This window comes from Solanum stenotomum, chromosome 12, assembly GCF_019186545.1.
Source record: "Solanum stenotomum isolate F172 chromosome 12, ASM1918654v1, whole genome shotgun sequence".
Classification (NCBI taxonomy): Eukaryota; Viridiplantae; Streptophyta; class Magnoliopsida; order Solanales; family Solanaceae; genus Solanum; species Solanum stenotomum.
The window spans coordinates 34,834,336-34,854,716 of record NC_064293.1 but is presented as its reverse complement, the minus strand read 5'-3'; the positions used below and the strand labels follow the sequence as shown (position 1 = coordinate 34,854,716).

The 20,381-nt window shown below is 32.2% G+C and overlaps 1 protein-coding gene across 3 annotated transcripts; it reads right to left on the bottom strand.

The window, feature by feature from the left end:
• Positions 1-3,434: 3,434 nt before the first annotated feature.
• On the bottom strand, positions 3,435-13,461 carry LOC125846774 (protein SCAR3-like). Of its 3 annotated transcripts, none has more exons than XM_049526368.1 (9): positions 13,024-13,461; positions 10,152-10,315; positions 9,766-9,889; positions 9,551-9,683; positions 7,888-7,955; positions 4,705-7,732; positions 4,475-4,579; positions 3,904-4,011; positions 3,435-3,742 (listed from the first exon to the last, which is right to left on the bottom strand). In XM_049526368.1, exons 1-9 carry the CDS (start codon positions 13,176-13,178, stop codon positions 3,698-3,700), a joined length of 3,930 nt encoding a protein of 1,309 aa, XP_049382325.1. In that variant the 5' UTR covers positions 13,179-13,461; the 3' UTR covers positions 3,435-3,697. The 3 variants fall into 3 exon arrangements, with proteins under 3 accessions (XP_049382325.1, XP_049382326.1, XP_049382327.1); XM_049526369.1 differs by having other exon boundaries at positions 4,475-4,576; XM_049526370.1 differs by lacking the exon at positions 13,024-13,461 and having other exon boundaries at positions 9,766-9,900.
• Positions 13,462-20,381: the final 6,920 nt, after the last annotated feature.

The window sequence follows — 20,381 nt, the reverse complement described above, 5'->3', positions numbered from 1 at the left end:
AGCATTGAAGTCCTTTACATGGAAAAGATGTATCCACTTTTTCTTTTTGCTTGCTTGTATAACTTATGCTTAAAAAAAATTTCAAAAGTTTGTTGAATATATATGTAGAATATTCAATCTTATGGTAATTTGCAATTAGTTCTTCACATTTAATTTCCACTTAGTTGCCCTTATAGTTACCACTATAAATAGCATTATAATCCATAACTAGTTGTAAGTTACCTAAAAAGAATTGAATTTAAAGTGATTTAAAACTTCAAAAAAATCAAGTTTAATGGGAGAAATCTATAGTTATAGCTTGTTTCGTAGAGTCTAGCCTCATCGTGGTAATATAAGCTTTAATTAATGAAGATTTTAGTCCAAAATTTCAACAAAATAATATAATATAAGATAGTCTTTCCCTTAACAATCACATCCATCTTCTATCTCAATCCAAGTAGCAGAATTAACAAATATTACATTGAAAGGCAAAATCAATCAATATTTGAGTAGGGTTTTTATCAAAGTGTTACTAATGATGATGGTTATTATTATAAGTAGAATAATGTTATAAATAAGTAAAATATAATGTGAAAAATTGATTAAAAAAAATTTGATTATCTTTGTTAAATGTTATCACAAAAAATGATTATTATAAAAAGTTCTGACTTGTACCTAAATTTTGAAAATGAAAAAAAAGAAAAAAAGGTTGAGCTAATAAAAAGCATATAATTAGGGGTGTGTTGGAAAGGCTAAATTGCATGTTGGTGCTGTTGTGGATGATAACCAAGTTGCTTAAACTAATCAAGGGAAAGAAACCCTTTCTTTCTTTTCTTTTATTTAATTAATTCATATCTTCTTCTGTAATTAATGTTATTTTCCTCCAATTAAAGACCAAGTTGAAAACTAATTGGGAAATACATCATCATAATTAAAAAATATATTTAACATAATAACTGTTGATATTGTAGAAGATAAAAAGTAATCTACTCTAGATACATGCATCTTTTTCAAAAGATATTGTTTTGTTTTTAGGTCGAAATTAATTAATTATTCTTGATGAATTTATTAATTATTATCAGGATATTAGCCAAGACACATGGCTTTTTTTTTTTGGAAAGAAACAGATAAGGTTTAATGGGGTACGTTTTTTTATAGCACTAAAATTTCTTTGTCCTATTGTTTGGTCTCTTGCTTGTTACGGAAACTTCTTTTGTTCTTGTTAATTTGGTACTCACTCAGGTTCATTTTAATGGGCGGCCTTTATGATAAAAATAGATATTTTATTTTATTTATCTATTTTAGTAAATTGTTACTTTATCTACTCTTTTTTTATTTATTATATTTTGCTTTACGAAAATCAATTTAATTAATTTTTGGAATTAAATTGAATTTGAATAATTTAATATTTAAAATTTAGATATTCGGAAACTATATGAAAAAATACTATAAATTATAATTCTTCTCACGTTAATATGATAAGAAAATTACATCTTTAACTATTGTTGAAAGTTTATATTGTTTGACTCTCAAGAAGAAATATGTGATAAGGAAAAAAGAACAGAGAGAGTACTCTTCTTTCTTTCTTTTTTGCATATTGCCTTCATATTAAATAACTGCATAAAATAATAATAATCAAATTAAAAATTTAAAATTTCAAAGTATAATTATTAAGATTAATTTAATAAAATATACTTCTATTTTAAAGCTTTTTCAAAGAGTATGCCAGGTCAAACTATTTTATTTTATTTTTTATCAAACTAATTAACTATTAATATTATATTTATAAAGCTAGAGGGAGTGGAGGAATTCGATGATCAGAACTCCAAATGAGTGTGTATAATTTTTAATTGAGAAGTGGTAAATGCCTATTGCAATTTGCATGTAGTAGCTCATTTAATTTAATAAGATTCTTATCAAAGTACTCGATTAGTTTATTTAATTGATTGTCAAATTATTTTATTGAATAATACTCATTCTAGAAATAATAAAAGATAAAATTCATAATTCAAATAAAGTTTTAGGACGTTACTGATCAAACTATTTATTTATTTATTCTTTTTAATCCCTTTTCAGGAAAGTTGCTCTTATATATCATGAGCCTGCAAATTCAAAATTGATAACATAAAAGCTTAATTACTTACTAGGTTAGTGATAAATTATTTATATAATTATTATAAGTTGTCCACCCCGAGCATATTTATAAAAAAAAACAGCGCGAAAAGAGGGACAAGTTTGAGGTTTAATATTTTGTGGCGTTACCTTCAAGGCCAGTAATTGCAAAAGATTCTAAAGTAAGTAGTAAAAAACAAATTAATTAAGTAGCAGAAAACAAGGAACACCTCAACAGATTTTAGAAACAAGCAAAAGAAGGTGTTTTTCTTAAGCAACTTCAGTTCATTTCTGGGTAAGAGTTGAGACCTGTCCAAAAGTCAATTCAACCTAGTAATTCCACAGCTGTATTTCTTGATTATGAACAAGTTGCTTTTAAAGATTGTATAGGTCCAAAAACTCATGCCACTAATTAATTGCTATTTCCGTCTTTTACTTTTACTTGTCCAAATTTAGAATTTGAACCCTCTTCAAAAATAATGATTGACATGAGTATTTTATCACAATATCCATCTTGATTTTATCAAAAAATAATTTATTTTCACGATACAATATCTATATAAGAAAGGGCCGAAATCTCAACTATTACATCGCCCCTCTAAAATTTGCCCTCAAGAATACTATATGTAATTGTGTAGAGGTAGATGCTCTCCTGTTTTAGTAGAGGAACTATTAGCACAGAATATTTTTAATCCAAGTTGCCATGGTTCCTGGAGTTTGACCCTAATTTTCAGTGAAGAAGTCAATCAAAACCCAAGCTATAACCATATACATTTAAGAAAAAAAAAACTTTTCCCCATGACACGGTCAGAAACTTTTTGAGTCGTGAACAGCTGGCTAAAAAGCTGCAAAATAAATTTAAGAAAATAATATATAATTACACAGGTAATTAATTTAATCCCATGGTTAAATAAGATATTCCACGCAATGTAATTTTATACTAGTCACTTCCCATTGTTTAGAGATATTTGTTCTACTATTTATGTTACAACTATTACTTCAACTGAGTATTACTTTGGATGTCTCAATGTATTACTACTATTATTTTTAGCTTGTACACTTGTTATATATTTAGAGAAACATCTCAATTTTAATACTTTTAAGATTCACTTTGTGCAACTGCTAATATTTTTAGCTTTCCATATCTATGATGGATCAGCCATGGAAGCAACTTCAGCAGAAAATCTGAACCATTCATTATTTCAAGGAACATGTAATAAATCTATCATGCCATCCCATTACGAGAATCTCAATGATTTACTAAGGAGTCAAAGAGCACATAATATATAGTATAACAATTGTTAGGACTCCAAGAACAGCTGTGAAATAATACTAGATAGATGTTGAAAGCATCAAAAGAGAGGTGGCTTATGAATAAATTTATGCCTTGAAAATGTTGCTGGGTCATACTAGAGTCTAGAGCACAATGTTTACAGAAACAGGTTGAAAGCTACCTAAGGTGAAAAGCTAATCGAGATACAAAAAAAGGGACCTAAAAATACTTACAGATAACAACTAATTATTTACACACACTCACCTAACTCCAGAGGCAAAATTATACACGCTTGGGTTTGATAGACTAATGTCATCATTCTTGAAAAATATTTCAAGTGTCACTCCAGTTATCTTCTCCGTCATCACTTCCAACTGCCTGAATACAACAAGTTGAAAATAACAAGTCAATGAAAAAGGAATAAGTTGGACAGTTTAGCTGTGTTGGTAGTTTGCGCTTCATTATTCTTGGAGTAGCCAGGAGGGTGAGGATTCGGGGTTGTACAAGGGAGAGAAGAATGCAGGTTAAAATGTTGATACCTGACGAATTGCATTGGCTTTCTCCAAAATTGCATTGACCTTGACGCTTGCTGGAGGCACTGTAGTTCCAGTTGGTTTTGCTGGAGCAGTTCGTCTAAGATTGAACGACTGAATCACACAACAAAAAGGGAAAGTAGATAATGAGAATTCGTAAAATGACATGAAATTGGTAATTATTATTAGATGCTTCATCATCCTCAAGTATGAAGATCATAACTTCAACCCCTACTCACGTTTCAAAGAAGAGTGAAAGACAATTACCTACAGAAGGTGGGTCACATTCATGAGAAAAAAAATTAGAGGGTAGTTCAAGGAAACGTGGGGCTTAAAGATGCTAGTGAACCCATTGAGGTAGCAGGCTAAAACTAGCTTAGCTATCCAATATCCAATTCAAAAAGAGCGGCAAGCTGATTTTCCAAATCAGATATAAATTCATGAAGTATTCAGGGAATCCACTCAGGCTTAAAGAAGATTAACAGATAAAGATGGTAAACAAATCTGCACTAATCAATATCAAAACCAGACTGCAGACAAATATTCAATCACCAATAGGACAATAATGACCACTCACTTTTGCTCTAATCTGGTGCAGGAAGTCCTCCTTTTCATTGATTCCTCTGCCGTTTTCAGCATGATAAACAAATTGCTGCCCAGTTGTGTCTATTGAATGTGGCTGCTGCATGTGTAAATGTGTTATTGTCACCTCCTACTTAATCAAGTGGGATATGAAAGCAGAAAGAGAACCTTCAAAACAAAATTTCTGTTCCTTTTGATCTTTTGTAGTGGGGTTAAGAAGAATACCTTGTTTTTCAATGTGAATGCAGCTTCAATAACTTGGTTTTGCTTGAATGGGGGAGGCTTAGGTTGATGTGAAATGGTAGATCCAGGCTCCTTGTGATCAAACACATAATGGTTTTCAGAGAAAAGATGTAGATCATCTTGTTCGTCATCTAAATGTGATTGCATATTCTGCCACTGCATTGAAGGAAGAGGTGGAGGAGGTGGTGTAGATTCCTTACCAGACAATGGCTCTAGAAAATCTCTTGCAGACGTAGCATTACCTACTCCATGCTTGAATGAGGAATGCTGGGTATCCAGAACTGGAAGATCAAATAAATTATCAGACTGAGAATCCTCCAGAGAGTATTCTGCAAAAGGAATATGGTGTCTACTGCAGGTGTGCAAATCCTGATGAGCTGTTCGGCCATTCTCGAAAGATGTTGAAGTTGACTCAGTTAATGATATTCTATGCAAAGCATTGTATACTTCCTGGTCCTTTAAATTAGGAGAGTTACCAGATTCCCACTGTTCAAAGTTTGACTCAGACTGATGGCTAAGATAATCATCTGATAGATCGGGAGATGATCTGGAAAATGTGTCATCATCCGAGTCTGAACAAACTTCTTGCAGAGGAATAGAAGGCTCTGGTACTAGCTGAAACGAAGGAAACATATCATTATTGCTTTCATGGATATTACTCCTATCAGGAAATCTGAGTTTCAGTTTCGTAGTCTCAATGCTGTCTATTGGCTGGAATGAGATTTTCATATGTCCAAGTGGGGGTGATGAAGAAGGTGATGTGAAGGGGGATCCTCTTCCTGGGAAGTCTTTGATTGTTCTATCCACACATTGTTGGTAGTCATTTTTAGGCTCATTGCTTCCAGTGTTGAAGGAACTGGCTGAATCCGTCTTATCATTCCAACCAACTGAGAGTTTCCCATGGAACCCATTTGTAAGCAATCTATTACCTAGTTCAAGAATACGTGATGAATTCTTTCCGTTCTCTTGACCAGCTGAAATAGTGGATTCTGGACTCACTGGTCCCATTGTCCTAGATGTCATACCAGATCCATTTAAAGAACTGTGTAGGGGCTTATCAGTGCAGTTTTGCTGGTATAAATTACTTGACTTGTCAAGTTTGACATCTAAATCTTTGGCTGAAAATCTTGATGATATGTTCTTAATAGAGAAGGCAACTCCTTGATCAGAATTTTGGCAATCAGCTTTCTCTCTTGACGTATTCTGTACATCATCTTGTTTCCCTGCATGTTTTTCACTGCTGGGAACAGGATCTTGCCTTGAAGCAATGACTTCCTCATTTTGATTAGCTTCATAAACTTGACCAACACTATTTATTACACCGTCTGGTGGCTTTGACGGCTCAAGCCCAAGCAAGCCACCATTTGTCCAGAATTTGACTTTAGGAGTGCCAAGAAGTTGGGGTGGAGGTTTTTCAGAGTCGGAAGGACCACAATGGATCTTGTTGACCACTGGCAATGATGAACCAGGATTCCTAGGGCTAGAGGTGATATGATTGCTAACAAGTGGTTCCTCTTGTGATGCTTCCAGAATATTGGATCTTTTACTTGAAGGGGCACCTATAGAACTGTCTGGTTTTAAAGTAATTCCAGCAATCCGCGGAGACGATAAAATCTCACCAAACCCTGAAGAGATTTTCTCTGGAATTCCCTTACATATTACTTTGTCAGAGGAAGAGAAATCTCCAGGATCAGAGTCAGCAGATACCAAGTTGGTCTTACCACCAAAACCACAGTTCTCAGGGGAATTTCTGGCTGCAGCCTCGGGTATAGGAGTAGACAAATTCCGATCAGAAAGTTCTGCTTTATTTACATGAACTCCATTCAAGGATGATTCAGTCTTCAAACTAGACTCCAGCTCCATTGCTCGTTTTCTTTGGCAATCCAAATCAGTTTCAGACTCTGACTCAATGGTGTTAAGTGCATCCATAAAACTGTCAGTTTCACTTTCAATGTCATCAAACTGGCTTTCATAAGAAATTGACCTTTGTATAATTTCACCCTCAGGCTCAGAACTTTGCTGTTGAATATTTTCAGAAGTTGCCAAATCTAATAACTGTGTATCTAGGACTAGATTTTCTTGAAGTGTCTCCAAACTCTCATCAAAATCATACTTCTGAATACTCAGGTCCAACTGTTCATTCTTAACACTGCTACTTGAGAAAGGTGAACTAGGAACCACTTGCCCTAGTGGAAAATTGTTACTCTCTTCATCAGATATGACCCAAAGCTTTTCATCGGGAGAAGCGTCTTCTATGGAAGCACTTGGATTCATCTGCAACGGAGAGTAGAAGATTTCTTTAGACTCTACTTCTGCAGTTCTCATCTTACCACTCAAAGCAACAGGCAATAAGTTGCGGCAAATTTGGTCCTCTGTTAAGCTATTTCCCATATTGCTGTACTCATCATCGCCTTTTCGATCAGGGGAAGCACAATCAGGCAAATCATCATGATGAATCTGGGATGGAGAAGAGAAGGATTCTCTAGACTCTTGTTTCTCACGTCCTGTTTTATCATTCCAAGAAACAGAAGATATGCAATGATCAGCTTGCTCTTCGGATACAATATTACCAATGTCATCATAAACAACTTCACATCTTTCCTCAGGAAAAGCATGATCAAGCATATTGTTAAGATGAAGCTGTGAAGTTGAATCAAAGGATCCTTTAGACTCTTGCGTGCCAGGTTGCATCTTCAAGTTCCAAGAAACAGACGTTGAAACAAGGTCAGTTAGCTCTTGTGAAAAATCATTGTCAATATCATTGAAAGCGTGATCACTCTTTTCTTCGAGAAAAGAATAATCAAAGGACTGATTGTGCTGCATTTTTATTGGAGAGACAGTCTCAGATTTTCCATCTTCAGGTTGAATAGAGAAACTTGGCTGTGAAACATAGTCCGTCAGACCCGACCCATGTCTCGAATCTATGTCAGATTTGAGGGTTGTATCATAAGTGGAGAAACTCTGAACCCAGGAAGGACGCCTATCGAGATTTCTATAAGCAAATTGCATTCTGCAAAAATCACAAAGTTATCTTTCAGAAAATTCCGATCTGTAAAAGCTACAAATATACTCCCCCCTACCCCCTCCCTATCATACATCAATTCTCTAAAGTCACCACTTTTTCTCCATCTTTTCTGTTCACAAGAGAAGACAAGTAATGCATACCTACTACCATAATTGGGCATAGACGCACTACGGGAGACTTCTCCATTCCTCCTCCATGATCCTTTCTTCTGTTCAATGTTGACACATATTTGCATTAGAAAATTTATTGAAATTACCACCAAAAAGTAACAAGCTTGCAATAGCTCAAATTTTTGTTTAACATTCATGAGCACTTGTTGGAAAACACCAATGGAGCTAAATCCTTTTTTGAGCTTATTATAAGAAGCACTACAGAAAGCAAATTCTAATTATTCAGGGCCGAAGTAACACCCCGTTAAACAAAAGACCATTGTCTATACCAGGGAATAGAACAACGTCTCAGTGCAAATAAGCTCTGATCCTTTTCAATTTTTACTAATGGAAGGACGACTCATAAGAAGCCCATCCTCCTTGCATCTTTTGCTCAATCTGCATATATAGTATCACCTTTCATTTCTGTTCTTTGTTAATTGTTAGGAGTATGGTTACGAAAAAAGATTTAAGATTAATACAATTATAAACAGACATTACTAACTTGTGCTTCAAGTAAATCCTTGATGTTCACTGTGCAAAGTTAGATTTCATCAATGTCAAGCACTGGTATGCTCAGGGGTTGTGTCCTTCCCCGGCCTCCCTTCCTCAACTTTTTTTTTAATGCCAAACACATTAACAACTCCCCCATGAGCAACCCCAAAACAAGAAAAATAAAGGAAAAAAGGACAACCTTGTATTGATATTTTGGCAGTGGATACCTAACATTTGTTATGAACTAATACAAAGTTTTGGACTCTGCTTGGTTTCTATTTATGTCCTCCCTCCCGTTCGAGGATAGTAATTAATACATGAGATATAGCTTTCCACACAAAGAAATTTCTTCAAACCCAAAAGCTAAACAGACAACGCAGAAAAGATGAAAGAAAGGACAATGTCATGGTCCATACCTTACCTAGGCCCTGCGATAGTGGGAGCTTAGTGCACCAGACTGCCCTATTTCTTTGTTCCAATTGACAGATGTAAGTTATACATTAGTTAAATTTAGTTTATTTAGATGACAATGCTATGTCCAAAAGAGAATTTAATATGGACTACCACTTGAATACAGTTTCATTAAATTTGTGCAAAAATATATTGTTGATATGTTTCTTTGCTCTATTAAATGTATCCACCAGTGAGGAATCGGTGCTTAGTTTCATTGAGTTATTTTCTTGAAAAGAACTTTATTAATAAAAGATCAGGTTGCAATTTTTCTTTGTTGAAAAGACAGTTCCATTGTGATATTAATTAAGATGCTGGTTTCATTCAGTTTTCAATAATTTTATCTCATTTTTAGAATTATTTTGTCTATGTATATGAACTAATACAAATTTATACTCCTAAATCTATATATTTGACATAAAATGATCTTCTCCCTATGAATCAAATTTCTAGCTATCCCTGCTAATTGTATGGTTCTAACCTATCCCATACAGCATACTTCTGGCTCTACCTATATGCAAGGCACATTTTGGAGAGGCATTCATTGATGTGTGTGATACTTGTATTTTCTATTTAAGATGTAGTTCTTCAACTTTATAATATCCTTTATGTCCTGTGAATATATACGAAGATACTGGTCAAAAAAATCCCAAGTCAATCTACACTAGTTAAGCTGTGGCAGGTAATTTCAGAATAATTTGTGAGATACCTTAATCTTCCGACCCTTCTTTTCTTTTAGGACTTTGGCAATATATTCTTCATCTGATCCAACTGATGCTCTCTTAAAGAAAGTTGGATCTGAATACCTTTTCAAGCAAGATCCAGGTCCACCAGGGTCAAATCTGAAGAGACAAGTAAAAGTTTCACGAGTGTAACAGTGCAATCAGGATATACAAATATAGCTATAAAGGTGAGTTCACATACTTGTCAAGCAAATGCAAGCGTGGCGGACCATGACATTCTTCGTACGAATCCATGATAAATCTTGGCAAGTCATCGTATATAAAATGATTTTGTTCACTACGGATACGGGCATGCCAATTGGATCCTGCATACCAACTGCTTCCATAAAAAAAAAAAAAAAAACTCGAACGGGAAAAGAAGCCATTTCTACGGAAATAGATATTCCAAATACACCGAAATTGAAGTATTTCCTACAACCAAAACTTCATTTGTGGAACTATTTGGAACATCATTTGTATCATAGACAGATATATCTGAGTGAGATAAATAAAACCAAATCTCCCCCATTCCCACTATCTTCTATCATCGGTAGAAGGAATCCAGTAATTGAGATTAAAAAGTCATACCAGCTGTATAAGCAAAGTGTAAATGACTCCGTTGTGCCAATACTGATTTCTCAAGTGGAGGAAGTGCAGCTTCAATTTTTTGCACCCGAGCAACCAACTTATTGCTTCTCGAGGATGTAACCATCACTTGCTCTTGTAAGCCATGAAACACTTCCGCTGCAAATCTACAAGTACAAAACTACTATTAATGACTATGTTCTAAGCATTCACAAGTTACTTTTCCAATCCTTAATTGGACATCAAACTGAGAGTAAACTTACATGTATGAGTTCCAACAAATGAAGACCAAAAATTACTATAGAGCAATAGATAATAGTATGTACCCCCAATCTTCTAAGGACCTTGTGTTGATCTTAAAGGATAAGATAAGACAAAATGTTAACACTTTTGAGACTTCGCCTGTTTAGCCAAGCTGCCAAAATCTGCTTATTTTGAATAGTGTTTTTATTTTGTCAAAAGTAGTTTTTGAAAAAGTGTTTTTGAAGAGTAGCAGTTTGTGTTTGGCAAATCAATTTGGTAAGCACTTTTGCCAATATTAGAGTAGTAATTTGTGCTTGGACAAGGCTGCAGGAGTGTTTCTGGGAAAAAGCTACTTTTTTCCAGCTTCTGCTACTATTCGAAGCATTTATTTTTACCTAAAACCTTGGCAAAACACCCCAATTCTCTAATATAAACACTTTTGGCTTCTCAGAAGCTTGGTCAAACATATTAGTATTGGCTGTTTGAAATACCCCCTGCAACTTATATATCAATATCAACCTCAGCTCCAAATAACAGATGGCTAATTCAGAGCAATTAAGTTATCTGCAGTAAAAGATATACTAGAACTAAAACTCAGAAAACAACCCAAAAGCAACAAAAGAATTCTGCCCAACAGAAATCAAATGCATAGTTAAGCACAACTCATTACTTCTTCCTCCAAAAGGCAAGGAGCCATTAACCTCTGATAAGAAGGTAAGACCACCACATTGAACTCCTCTTCTTTTTCTAATATATGGAATAGAATGGAGTGTCTATACCGGCTTGCATGCACCTCAACGATATCACAGGTACTTGCATCTTTACACCAATACAGGTACATGTATCAGGTAACTTTACCTGTCAAGCCTTAGGCAGATGGAAAGAAATCACATTAATTTTTTTCCTCTGCTAGAATTCAAACCTTGATCCCTCATGGTCTTCATTAAAACTTCATTGATCGGTAAGCCATATCCTGGGGGGGGGATCGCATTAAACTACATTTTAGCAATGCTGGCCCAGCATTTACCATTTCTTAGATGCATTATAACTACTCTGTATAATCTGTATGAGCTATAACAATTCAGGACTTTCTGCTGAGTTTTTGTTGGTCATACTGGTCATCACTACCATATCTTCCAATTAGCCTAAATAGCTTGTTTCTAGAAGACTAGCATGCACTTCACAGGAAAAGAAAAAGAAAGATTCTTCACTAATAACAAATTTAAAGATGTCAATTCCTTAAACCCAATATATTAATGTTGAATGCTACAACCACCATATTGTACAAGATGACTGCCACAAGCCTTCGTCAAGTTTACAACCGAATGTACATGTGAAGAACCATCACTCAAGTAATCAAGACAACAATTGCAATGCAGTCACATGTTAAGATTATCAATAGCTAAACTTCCTCTGATCATGTTTACCAAGTGCCTCATCATAAATGTTGCAACTCTAAGCAGAATAACATTAAACTTTCCAAATACAAACATTTTTTCCTTACAGCATGATGGCCATAGAGTAAGATTATCTTGAACGCACTATACAGATACCCCTTTTGTCTAAATATTTTTTCACTTCACAATTCTCTAGAGTCAATATGACAAAACCTTTTACCACAAATTTCCTTGGTAAATCTCTATTTGCTATCTTCAAATGAAAAGTTTATCCTTTTCTCATTTTCCCCAAAATCCAGTCAACTTGACTTAGGTAGATCCGAAGTAACCAAATTGAACAGAAAAAGGAGTTACCTTCTTCTTGTTTTTCTTATTTATAAGACATCATCTTTTTTCTCCTAATTTAAATGACATTTTTCATTTGAAATAACCAGAAGTGTTTGACATCACTAATATAGTTTCAAAAATCCAAATCAAACAACAACAACTACACCTCATTCTCAAACAAGCTAGAGGTGGACTATATGAATCCCAACTTCTTCATTTCATATCATCATCATACTAAATAAAATAAAGTGAAAAATAATTTCAAATATATATAATAAATAATAATAACAATAATATTAGAAGTTCTCTAACAAGTCTAAAACCTATTCTCAACTAGTGTAGCATGACATATATGAATCTTTTTCTTTCATTGTTCCCTATCATTTGTCAAGTCTGCATTGATACCAAGGAAAATTTAAACCACATTAGCATTTTCTTCCGCTACTTATATATAATCTACCAGTCAAATTCACATACTTGTGTCATGAAAAGTGGAGCTGAGGAACAACTTATTTTGCATGCACTAAGACTAGGGAAATAATTATGAAAGAATGAAAACAAGAAGAAAGAAATATGCTGATAACAACGAGTAAAATTCAGATAATTCCTTCTCATCGAAAAAAAGTGTTAACTTTACTAAGCTATAAACTTAATTCGAAATTTAGCCAATTTCAGCTTGACTAATTTGAAATTTCAGCAATACTTCCGTTAAGTCAGTACAAAAAACGTTCAATTTTTTTCAGAAATTACTTCACCTTCACCACAGTATAACAAAATAGAACTCAACAGAAAAATCAAAGATGAAACTTTTTTCGGAAAACGTTCACTAAGATTGAACTTTAAAGCTGGCAAAGAGCAGAAAATGAACAAATGTGTTTAAAAAAATTCTGAAAAATTAAAAAACGTACTCAGCGAGATCGCCGAGCTGACGTAAGATCCCGACGAGTCCAGCGACTGCAACTCCGTCAAGCACCGCCTTTGGATCCTCCTTCTCGGCGTCTCGGTACAATTCCGGCGTTCCCAATCCGTACACATTCCTCACCGCAGTTCTCACCAACGGCATCGTTCCGTTTCACCTCTCCCTCTCTCTCTCTCTCTACTTTGCCTACAAGTATTCTTTATTGAATGTGAGAGAATTAATAAATATAGGAGAAATAAATGATGGAATGATGAGAGAGAAAGTAAAGAGGGGTAGTTGAAGGAGTGGAGCAGCTTAACTACTGGTTAGATAGAGAGAGTGATGTATAGAGATAGAAAATTTGTATATCTAGAGAGAGAAAACGATGGGTCTAATAGTTTTCAGCTTAGAGAGAGTGAAAATGGTGAATTCGTCCAAAGAGAAACGACATTGCCAACTCTGCAAGCCATTCTTCCTGGGTGGGTGGTATCATTACAGGTTGAACAACAGTAGAAAGACTGTCTTACCCTTTATGACTAATGAAATTGCATTTTACCCTCCTTAAGTTCAAGTACACGTTTTTTGAATTTGATATTTCACCTTGTAATTTTTTTTAAAGGGGTAACTACGACCCCCAATTTTAATTTGAAGGTGTAAATTGGAATTTTGCATTATAGTTATACATTTTAGTATCCGGAATTGGTGGGGAAAAGCAGACGGAAATGACAATGTTGCCCTTCATGTATTGTTTATTTGAATAGTGGGGGTTCCCTTGCTACTTTGTTTATTCCGCCGTGTATGGTAGGTCACGGCACGGCGCCATTATATTAAATAAGAAATATATTGTACTATTTTTATTCATTTTTAATTGTTATAGTTTTTTTTTTTACAGTCAAATTATAAAAAAAAAATTATTAACATTTTTTGATGTATTCTATCATCATATTGATATGCAAAAAATTACAATTTATAGTATTTTTATATAGTTTTTGAATATTTAAATTTTTTGTTTAAAATATCAAATTAATATAATTTAATTTAACTTTAAAAATTAATTAAGTTGACTTTCAAAAAACGCAACATGACAAATAAAAATTGATAGAGATGGTGCTTTTCTTTTTCTAGGTGCTACTAATATAAAAGAAAAAGTTTTTTTTTTCTGATTCTCTATTTTCTTGAAGGACAATAAACGTCAAACACACACATATTGTGTGAAGTAATCTCTTTAATATATATCACAAATTTGTCATTGGTGATTATTTTGCATTGATAATTATATTCTCAAATATTGTTTGTTTTTCTTTAATTCATAAAAGTCCAATGTGTTCTGAGAAAAGCATGCATAAATGTAAGTATTTGTAATTTATTGATCAAAAAAAATTCAATTAAGTTCATTTAATATAGAACAAAAAATTTATAAGCCGTTATCTAGAGTATGTTATAGCTAAAATATCAGCACAACAAACTAAAATGTTCAATCTATTAACTAATTAGGCTTCAAAAATATAAATTGGCCTGTATTAGTACTTCAATTAATTGTAAAAATATTTTTTTATGATAAGAAAAAATTGTTAAGTAGAAAAAGATTTTTTTTTTTTTTTAATATACCACACTGATAAAAAGGAAGTATACGTTCCCCCACAACTCTCTTTTTTCGATAACAAGTGATAATTGTATTACATTAATCCCCAAACAGTAATTAGTAATTACAAATTAGGATAAGTGTCATATATTACATTTATTTAAACTAGTCGTAATTGTTTTAATGAAAGCGCTGACTCAAAAGTGAAATGATAAACTTATTTACAATCTTTAGAATAAAGTCTAACGATGTTTACATTATATTCAAACACATTAAAAGCTCAATTGTTAATTATCTAGATTTTTCATTTGTTGGAAAAAATTTAGCTAACTTGAGTCGATAATCTTCTAAATATAATACATATATTATGCATCAATGGGTTTGATATAACAATTTTGCAGGTTCGAGCCTCTTGGGTAAGGATTCGCCTTTGTTAGGGAGCACTTTACCCCAATGTGGGACTTTCCGGCGCGAATCTGAATTTAGTCGGGCTCCAATGTGGTAACGGACACTGGATGGATGAAAAAAAAAAAACAATTCCACGTGAATAAGTTTTTACCAAATGAAACTACTATAGAATGATGACATAACTTTGAAAATTAAAGATTTAACTATATTTTGATTTTCTCAAATATACAATTATATGATAATTAAATGATATGATAAGAACGGAAAAAGGAATGATGGAAAATATATTTATTCTCTTATAATAGCTCAAGAAAAGGAACAACATTACAGCACAACATTAGGAACTTCTTCCTTAAGATTAAGACATTTAACGACAAAAGTGTTATATATGATCGGCTTTTCCTATGTTTGCTCAAAAATAAGATAAATACAGGCGAGGCATATATTTGATAGACAATAATATTCTGCTTCTTCAAAAACACTTTTAGACAATATTTGGCTTTTATTTCTCTTTTAGAGTCAGCTACAACAAATTTAACAAAAATAAATACTACCAATCGTTAAAGGGTAATTGAAATCTTATACGTGGACTAAAAAAATATTTTTAATTCGAAAATTAACAGTACTTTAAAAGCAATTTCACTCCAATAATGCTAGAAGTATTTTTTTAAAATCCTTTTCCATGAAACTTCTCATAACAAAATTACATAAAATTACAACAATCATCGAAATACTTATTTAGAAATCATTATGTCAAAAACTTTTCGAAAAAGTTATCCAAACAGACAATTAAATCACAGTCTTCAACTTTCTCATCAAAGAAAGAAACAAGAATTACAGTCAATCATGTGGATTCTTGTTAGATCTTGTGCTCTTTATTTTGTCTCAAAACTCCAAAGGAATAAAATATCCTCATTCATAGTTTAATTGTCTGACTTTAATTTTACATGAAAAAAAAAAAAGAGGACTTCTTTTTTGAATCTTACAATTTTATATTAAAGATATGTTGAATAATAAATGTATCAAAATATTTTTTAATTTTATGGTCTTACACATATCTCCTGAAAAGTTGAAATAAAAAAGTTATCAAAAAAGAAAGAAAATATCTTCCTTTTTAAGCGAATTAAAAATAAAAATAAAATAAACACATTGAAACAAAAAAACTATTTAAATNCCCCCCCCCCCCCCACCCAACAAATTAATTTTTTCCAAGATTAACTACTAAATACATATAGCCATAAGTAGATCTAACAACACAATTTCCTTGACTAAAAAAAAGGGTTAAAAATAGAAACAGAGAGCATCTTCATGTCAGTATAGACGTAGTTGACTCCAACTAATAATCAATAAATATATATATTCATTCAACTAATATATGATTCATTGGATGTCGTTTAACTTTCGGAATCTTAGTTGGCGCAAACTTCAACTAATACCTGCATATAAATAAATATCTTTATCTGTCCAAAATATTTTAAATAAATTGTAGTAATAGCAGTACAGTAATAATTATTGTCAGGCCATTTACATAAAGGTCAAGGGCCCCAAAATATTCCAAAGCCTACGATATATGTTTGACGTTAAAAAAAACGGATTAATTTTACAAAATCTATTATTTTCACTGGTACATATATTAGACTGTTCTGTTTACAAAGATCTAGACAGAAATTAAGAAAATTACCTGATATTTTTATCTTAATTCAGTTCATTAATTACTACAATCTACACTATATTCTTGAACTTGAAATTGAACTTAAACTCAAAACGTTAAAAACAATTTCCTTTTACCGAAGATTTTCAAGCTTCTATACTTATTTATTACGGCTATTATATGGTAATTAATACTGAGGTCAAAATTGGCCCCTACTATTATCAAAAAAGTAAAGGAAGAAAAATATGGGATAAAATAATCCAAATAAATATAAATTAAAGAGTAGTAGCACATGCTATTCAATTTCTTTAAAGTTTTTTATAGGTTAAAAGATAAGGTTTCAGACACTTATTTTATTAATTAACTAAACATTTAAAGTAACTCTACCAATAATAATAATAATAATAATAATACTCCATTATATACATAATTTCAGAAAGATAATAGCTGTCTGAGATCCGAGAAAAATATAATGAAAGGAACCATACATCTATTATCATTACTTTCATTTCCGATGTTAGTACAATACTACCTCCGTTTTTTTTTATATGTCATTTTTACTATAAATAATTGATCCATAATACTTGTCATTTCATAAAATCAATGGATAAATTATAATATTCTTTCTATTTTACCCTTGTGAGTTATTAGCCTTGAAAATATACATTTGACCAACATAGAAAAATGAAGTAAATAAATCATGTTAATTGGTCAAATCAATTAATCAAAGTAAAACAAGGGAGTGGTTACGTCCAGTATGTCCCCCCTTATTCCCGACATGCTATGGTATCCCGAAGTGGGTAGGAGCATCGGGATCGGAAAGGTCGGCCGATCAGGATCAAAGATGATTGCCTAGTGACGACGAGCCCACTAGGAAGACCCGTCTTTCATAACATTTATATGGGCAAGCAAGCGGGGCTGAGTTTGAAGAAGATCATTTTGAGATTGATGTCCTCTTGGAATCATGGGAAAAATCTACGAAAACGGGCACGTCGGTGGATCAGCCAGAACCAGAACCAGGACATGTGCCACCTGGTATTCAAGTAGCTCCCCGGGGGAATCCTTTATACAGTTGGATACAAAATTATCTATTTTTGAAACAGGAATTAAAGTAGTTGATCTTTTAGCCCCCTATTGTCTCGAGCAGCAGATATGAGACCAGTAAGAACGGATTCAAGATATTTATTGATTGAAAAGTTGACTTCAAAAAAATTTAAATAAGAGTCAAATAGTAAATTTCCTTAGTTTCTTAATGTACGTGAAATAAAAAATTGTGATATATAAATAGAAACAGAGGGAATTAATACAAATTACATAGTACCTCAAATTTTTCTCTATATACCATCAATTGGAATTGGTTAAATCTAGAGCCTAGAGAGCAGCCTATTATTAATAGAACATATGAAGCTAAGTTTATAATCTACTCTAATAATCTTGTGACTTCTTATCTTCATTAGTCGAACATTTATTTAGCTGTTTGATGCGTGGTCTAAATCATCTTGTGTTTTTAATTTTAGACTAATTTATTCATTTGAGAGGTTATCAATCAGATAATTTTAAGTTTAGTAGAAAATTTAGAATTAAATCTAAAATAAAATTTATGTTATATTTGGTTGATGATATGTTAGCATATTGAAGTTTTATCTATCTTTGAACATAAAAGTTTGATGTTTGAACCAAAATAGTATTTAACAAAAAGTTGAAAAAAATATTTCAAAGTTGAAGTCATATTTAAATATGTCGTATTTAACTTGAAAGAAAATTAAAAAAAAATCGAGTGTGAAAAAAAATTGCCTGATAAATGTCAAGAACACTTTTTAAAACTAAACTCATCTTCAAGAAACTTTTCAAAAACCAACCAAATGTATAATCAAACTTTATTTAAAATGAATAATTTTTTCCAGAGAAGGGCAAAAATTCAAAGGAGCTTGAGGATATGAGATGTACTTAATTTAGTTTTGATACAGCTAGATAAGAAAATATTGCTCCTTTATATCGTCGAGATGTTTTACTGAATATTATGAAATTAACTTAAGAATGAAAGAAATGTGTTTGAAATTTGTGGTAAGAAATAATAATAAATTATAATATTTGTGTGACTATAAATTATTTCATAAAAATAAAAATAATTTAAAGTTAAATTATAATAAAAGTAAGTATCATTTTTTTCTACATTGATTAAAAATTAAAGAAAGTCTCTAGTATGAGTTTTTTTTTTTTTTTCTTTCCATTTCTCAAGGACGGACCAACATTAATAGTTTAGGATGCAAGCAACAACCTAACAAATGAATTTGGCTGCCTGAGCCCTAACTAGCCATGAATTAGGTAGTAGTATGTAATTGGCAGGGCTCGTTTGATTGGTGATTAAATTATTTCAAGATTTATTTAAGAATTATTATTTTATTTTTAATGTGGATAAAAATAACATTATAATTCCAAAATAACTAATTTCAAAATAAATTATTCCATGATTTTATTTCAATCGAATATAAAATGAACTTATTCTGAAATTAAAATTGAAATTAGTTATCCCTTATCCTTCTACCAAATAAGTATCGATAGTTTTATTTGGATGTTTGGTCGTTTTTCTTTGATAGTAGTAATAAATAGCTTTGTATTTATTACCAAAAAAAATAGCTTTGTATTTGCTCATATCTTTATTTGTGTAAGAGTTTCTGGTATTGTCTTTAGCTCCTATATGACTCGTCGCTTTCATTTACAACCATGCAAGTACTGATTGTGTTTCTAAATTATTACAAACTGAAGTACTCAGGGAATACAATTCAGAAGGGAAAAAAATGTTAAAAAAGATTTTCAAGAAAGATTTCATAATTATTTTTTGGGAAAATGCATAAGTACCCCCCCAGCCTATACCCGAAATCCCAGAAACACACCTAACCTTTACTAAGGTCCTATTACCCCCCCGAACTTATTTTTTAGTTAATTGTTTACCACTTTTCGGCCTACGTGGCTGAGTCCGTGATTTCACCTATGTTAGGCGCGTGGGTGCAGCTTTTAGACAGCACTGACCAATAAAAATTGGTCATGTGTTAAAATAAACTTGAAAAAAATAAATATTAACTCAATTGTCTTCTTCTTTATTATTGTTCTTCATGTTTGGAAAAAAAACCTCCATTATCATAAGTTAAATTGCTCCTTTCATCGAAAAGCTAACAAAATAAAATCAAGAAAAAACTAACCTTTGAACTCAACCACGATTCTTGATGACTTAGAAGTAGGTGTGTACATAGGTCGGTTTGGTTTGGTTTTTCATTAAAAAAAACCTAAACCAATTATGTCGGTTTATTAAATCTAAATATCAAATCAAACCACGCAACGTCAGTTTTTTCGGTTTCGGTTTTAGTCTGTTCTTTCGGTTTTTTTTTTTTTTTTTTTTGGTTTTTTTCGGTTTTTTACAACTTAACGGTGTTTGAAAAAGAGATCAAATATATTTTCACCTACCTGTGTGATAAGCTAAACTTAAGAAACGTTAAATGAATAGAAATTTTCGTAAAGACGGTAAAATTCACATGAGTACAAAATATATTTTTTTGAAATAAAGTATATAAACATTGAAAACTATAAACTAACTAAAAATATATTAACAAAGTTATAATATTTTTTAATCTATAAATAAAATAAAATTATATTGAATGAATGGGAAAGATGTGGGTCTAGCCAGACCCCTAACATCGGGTGACAAACCTTGATGATGGCAATTTAAAAA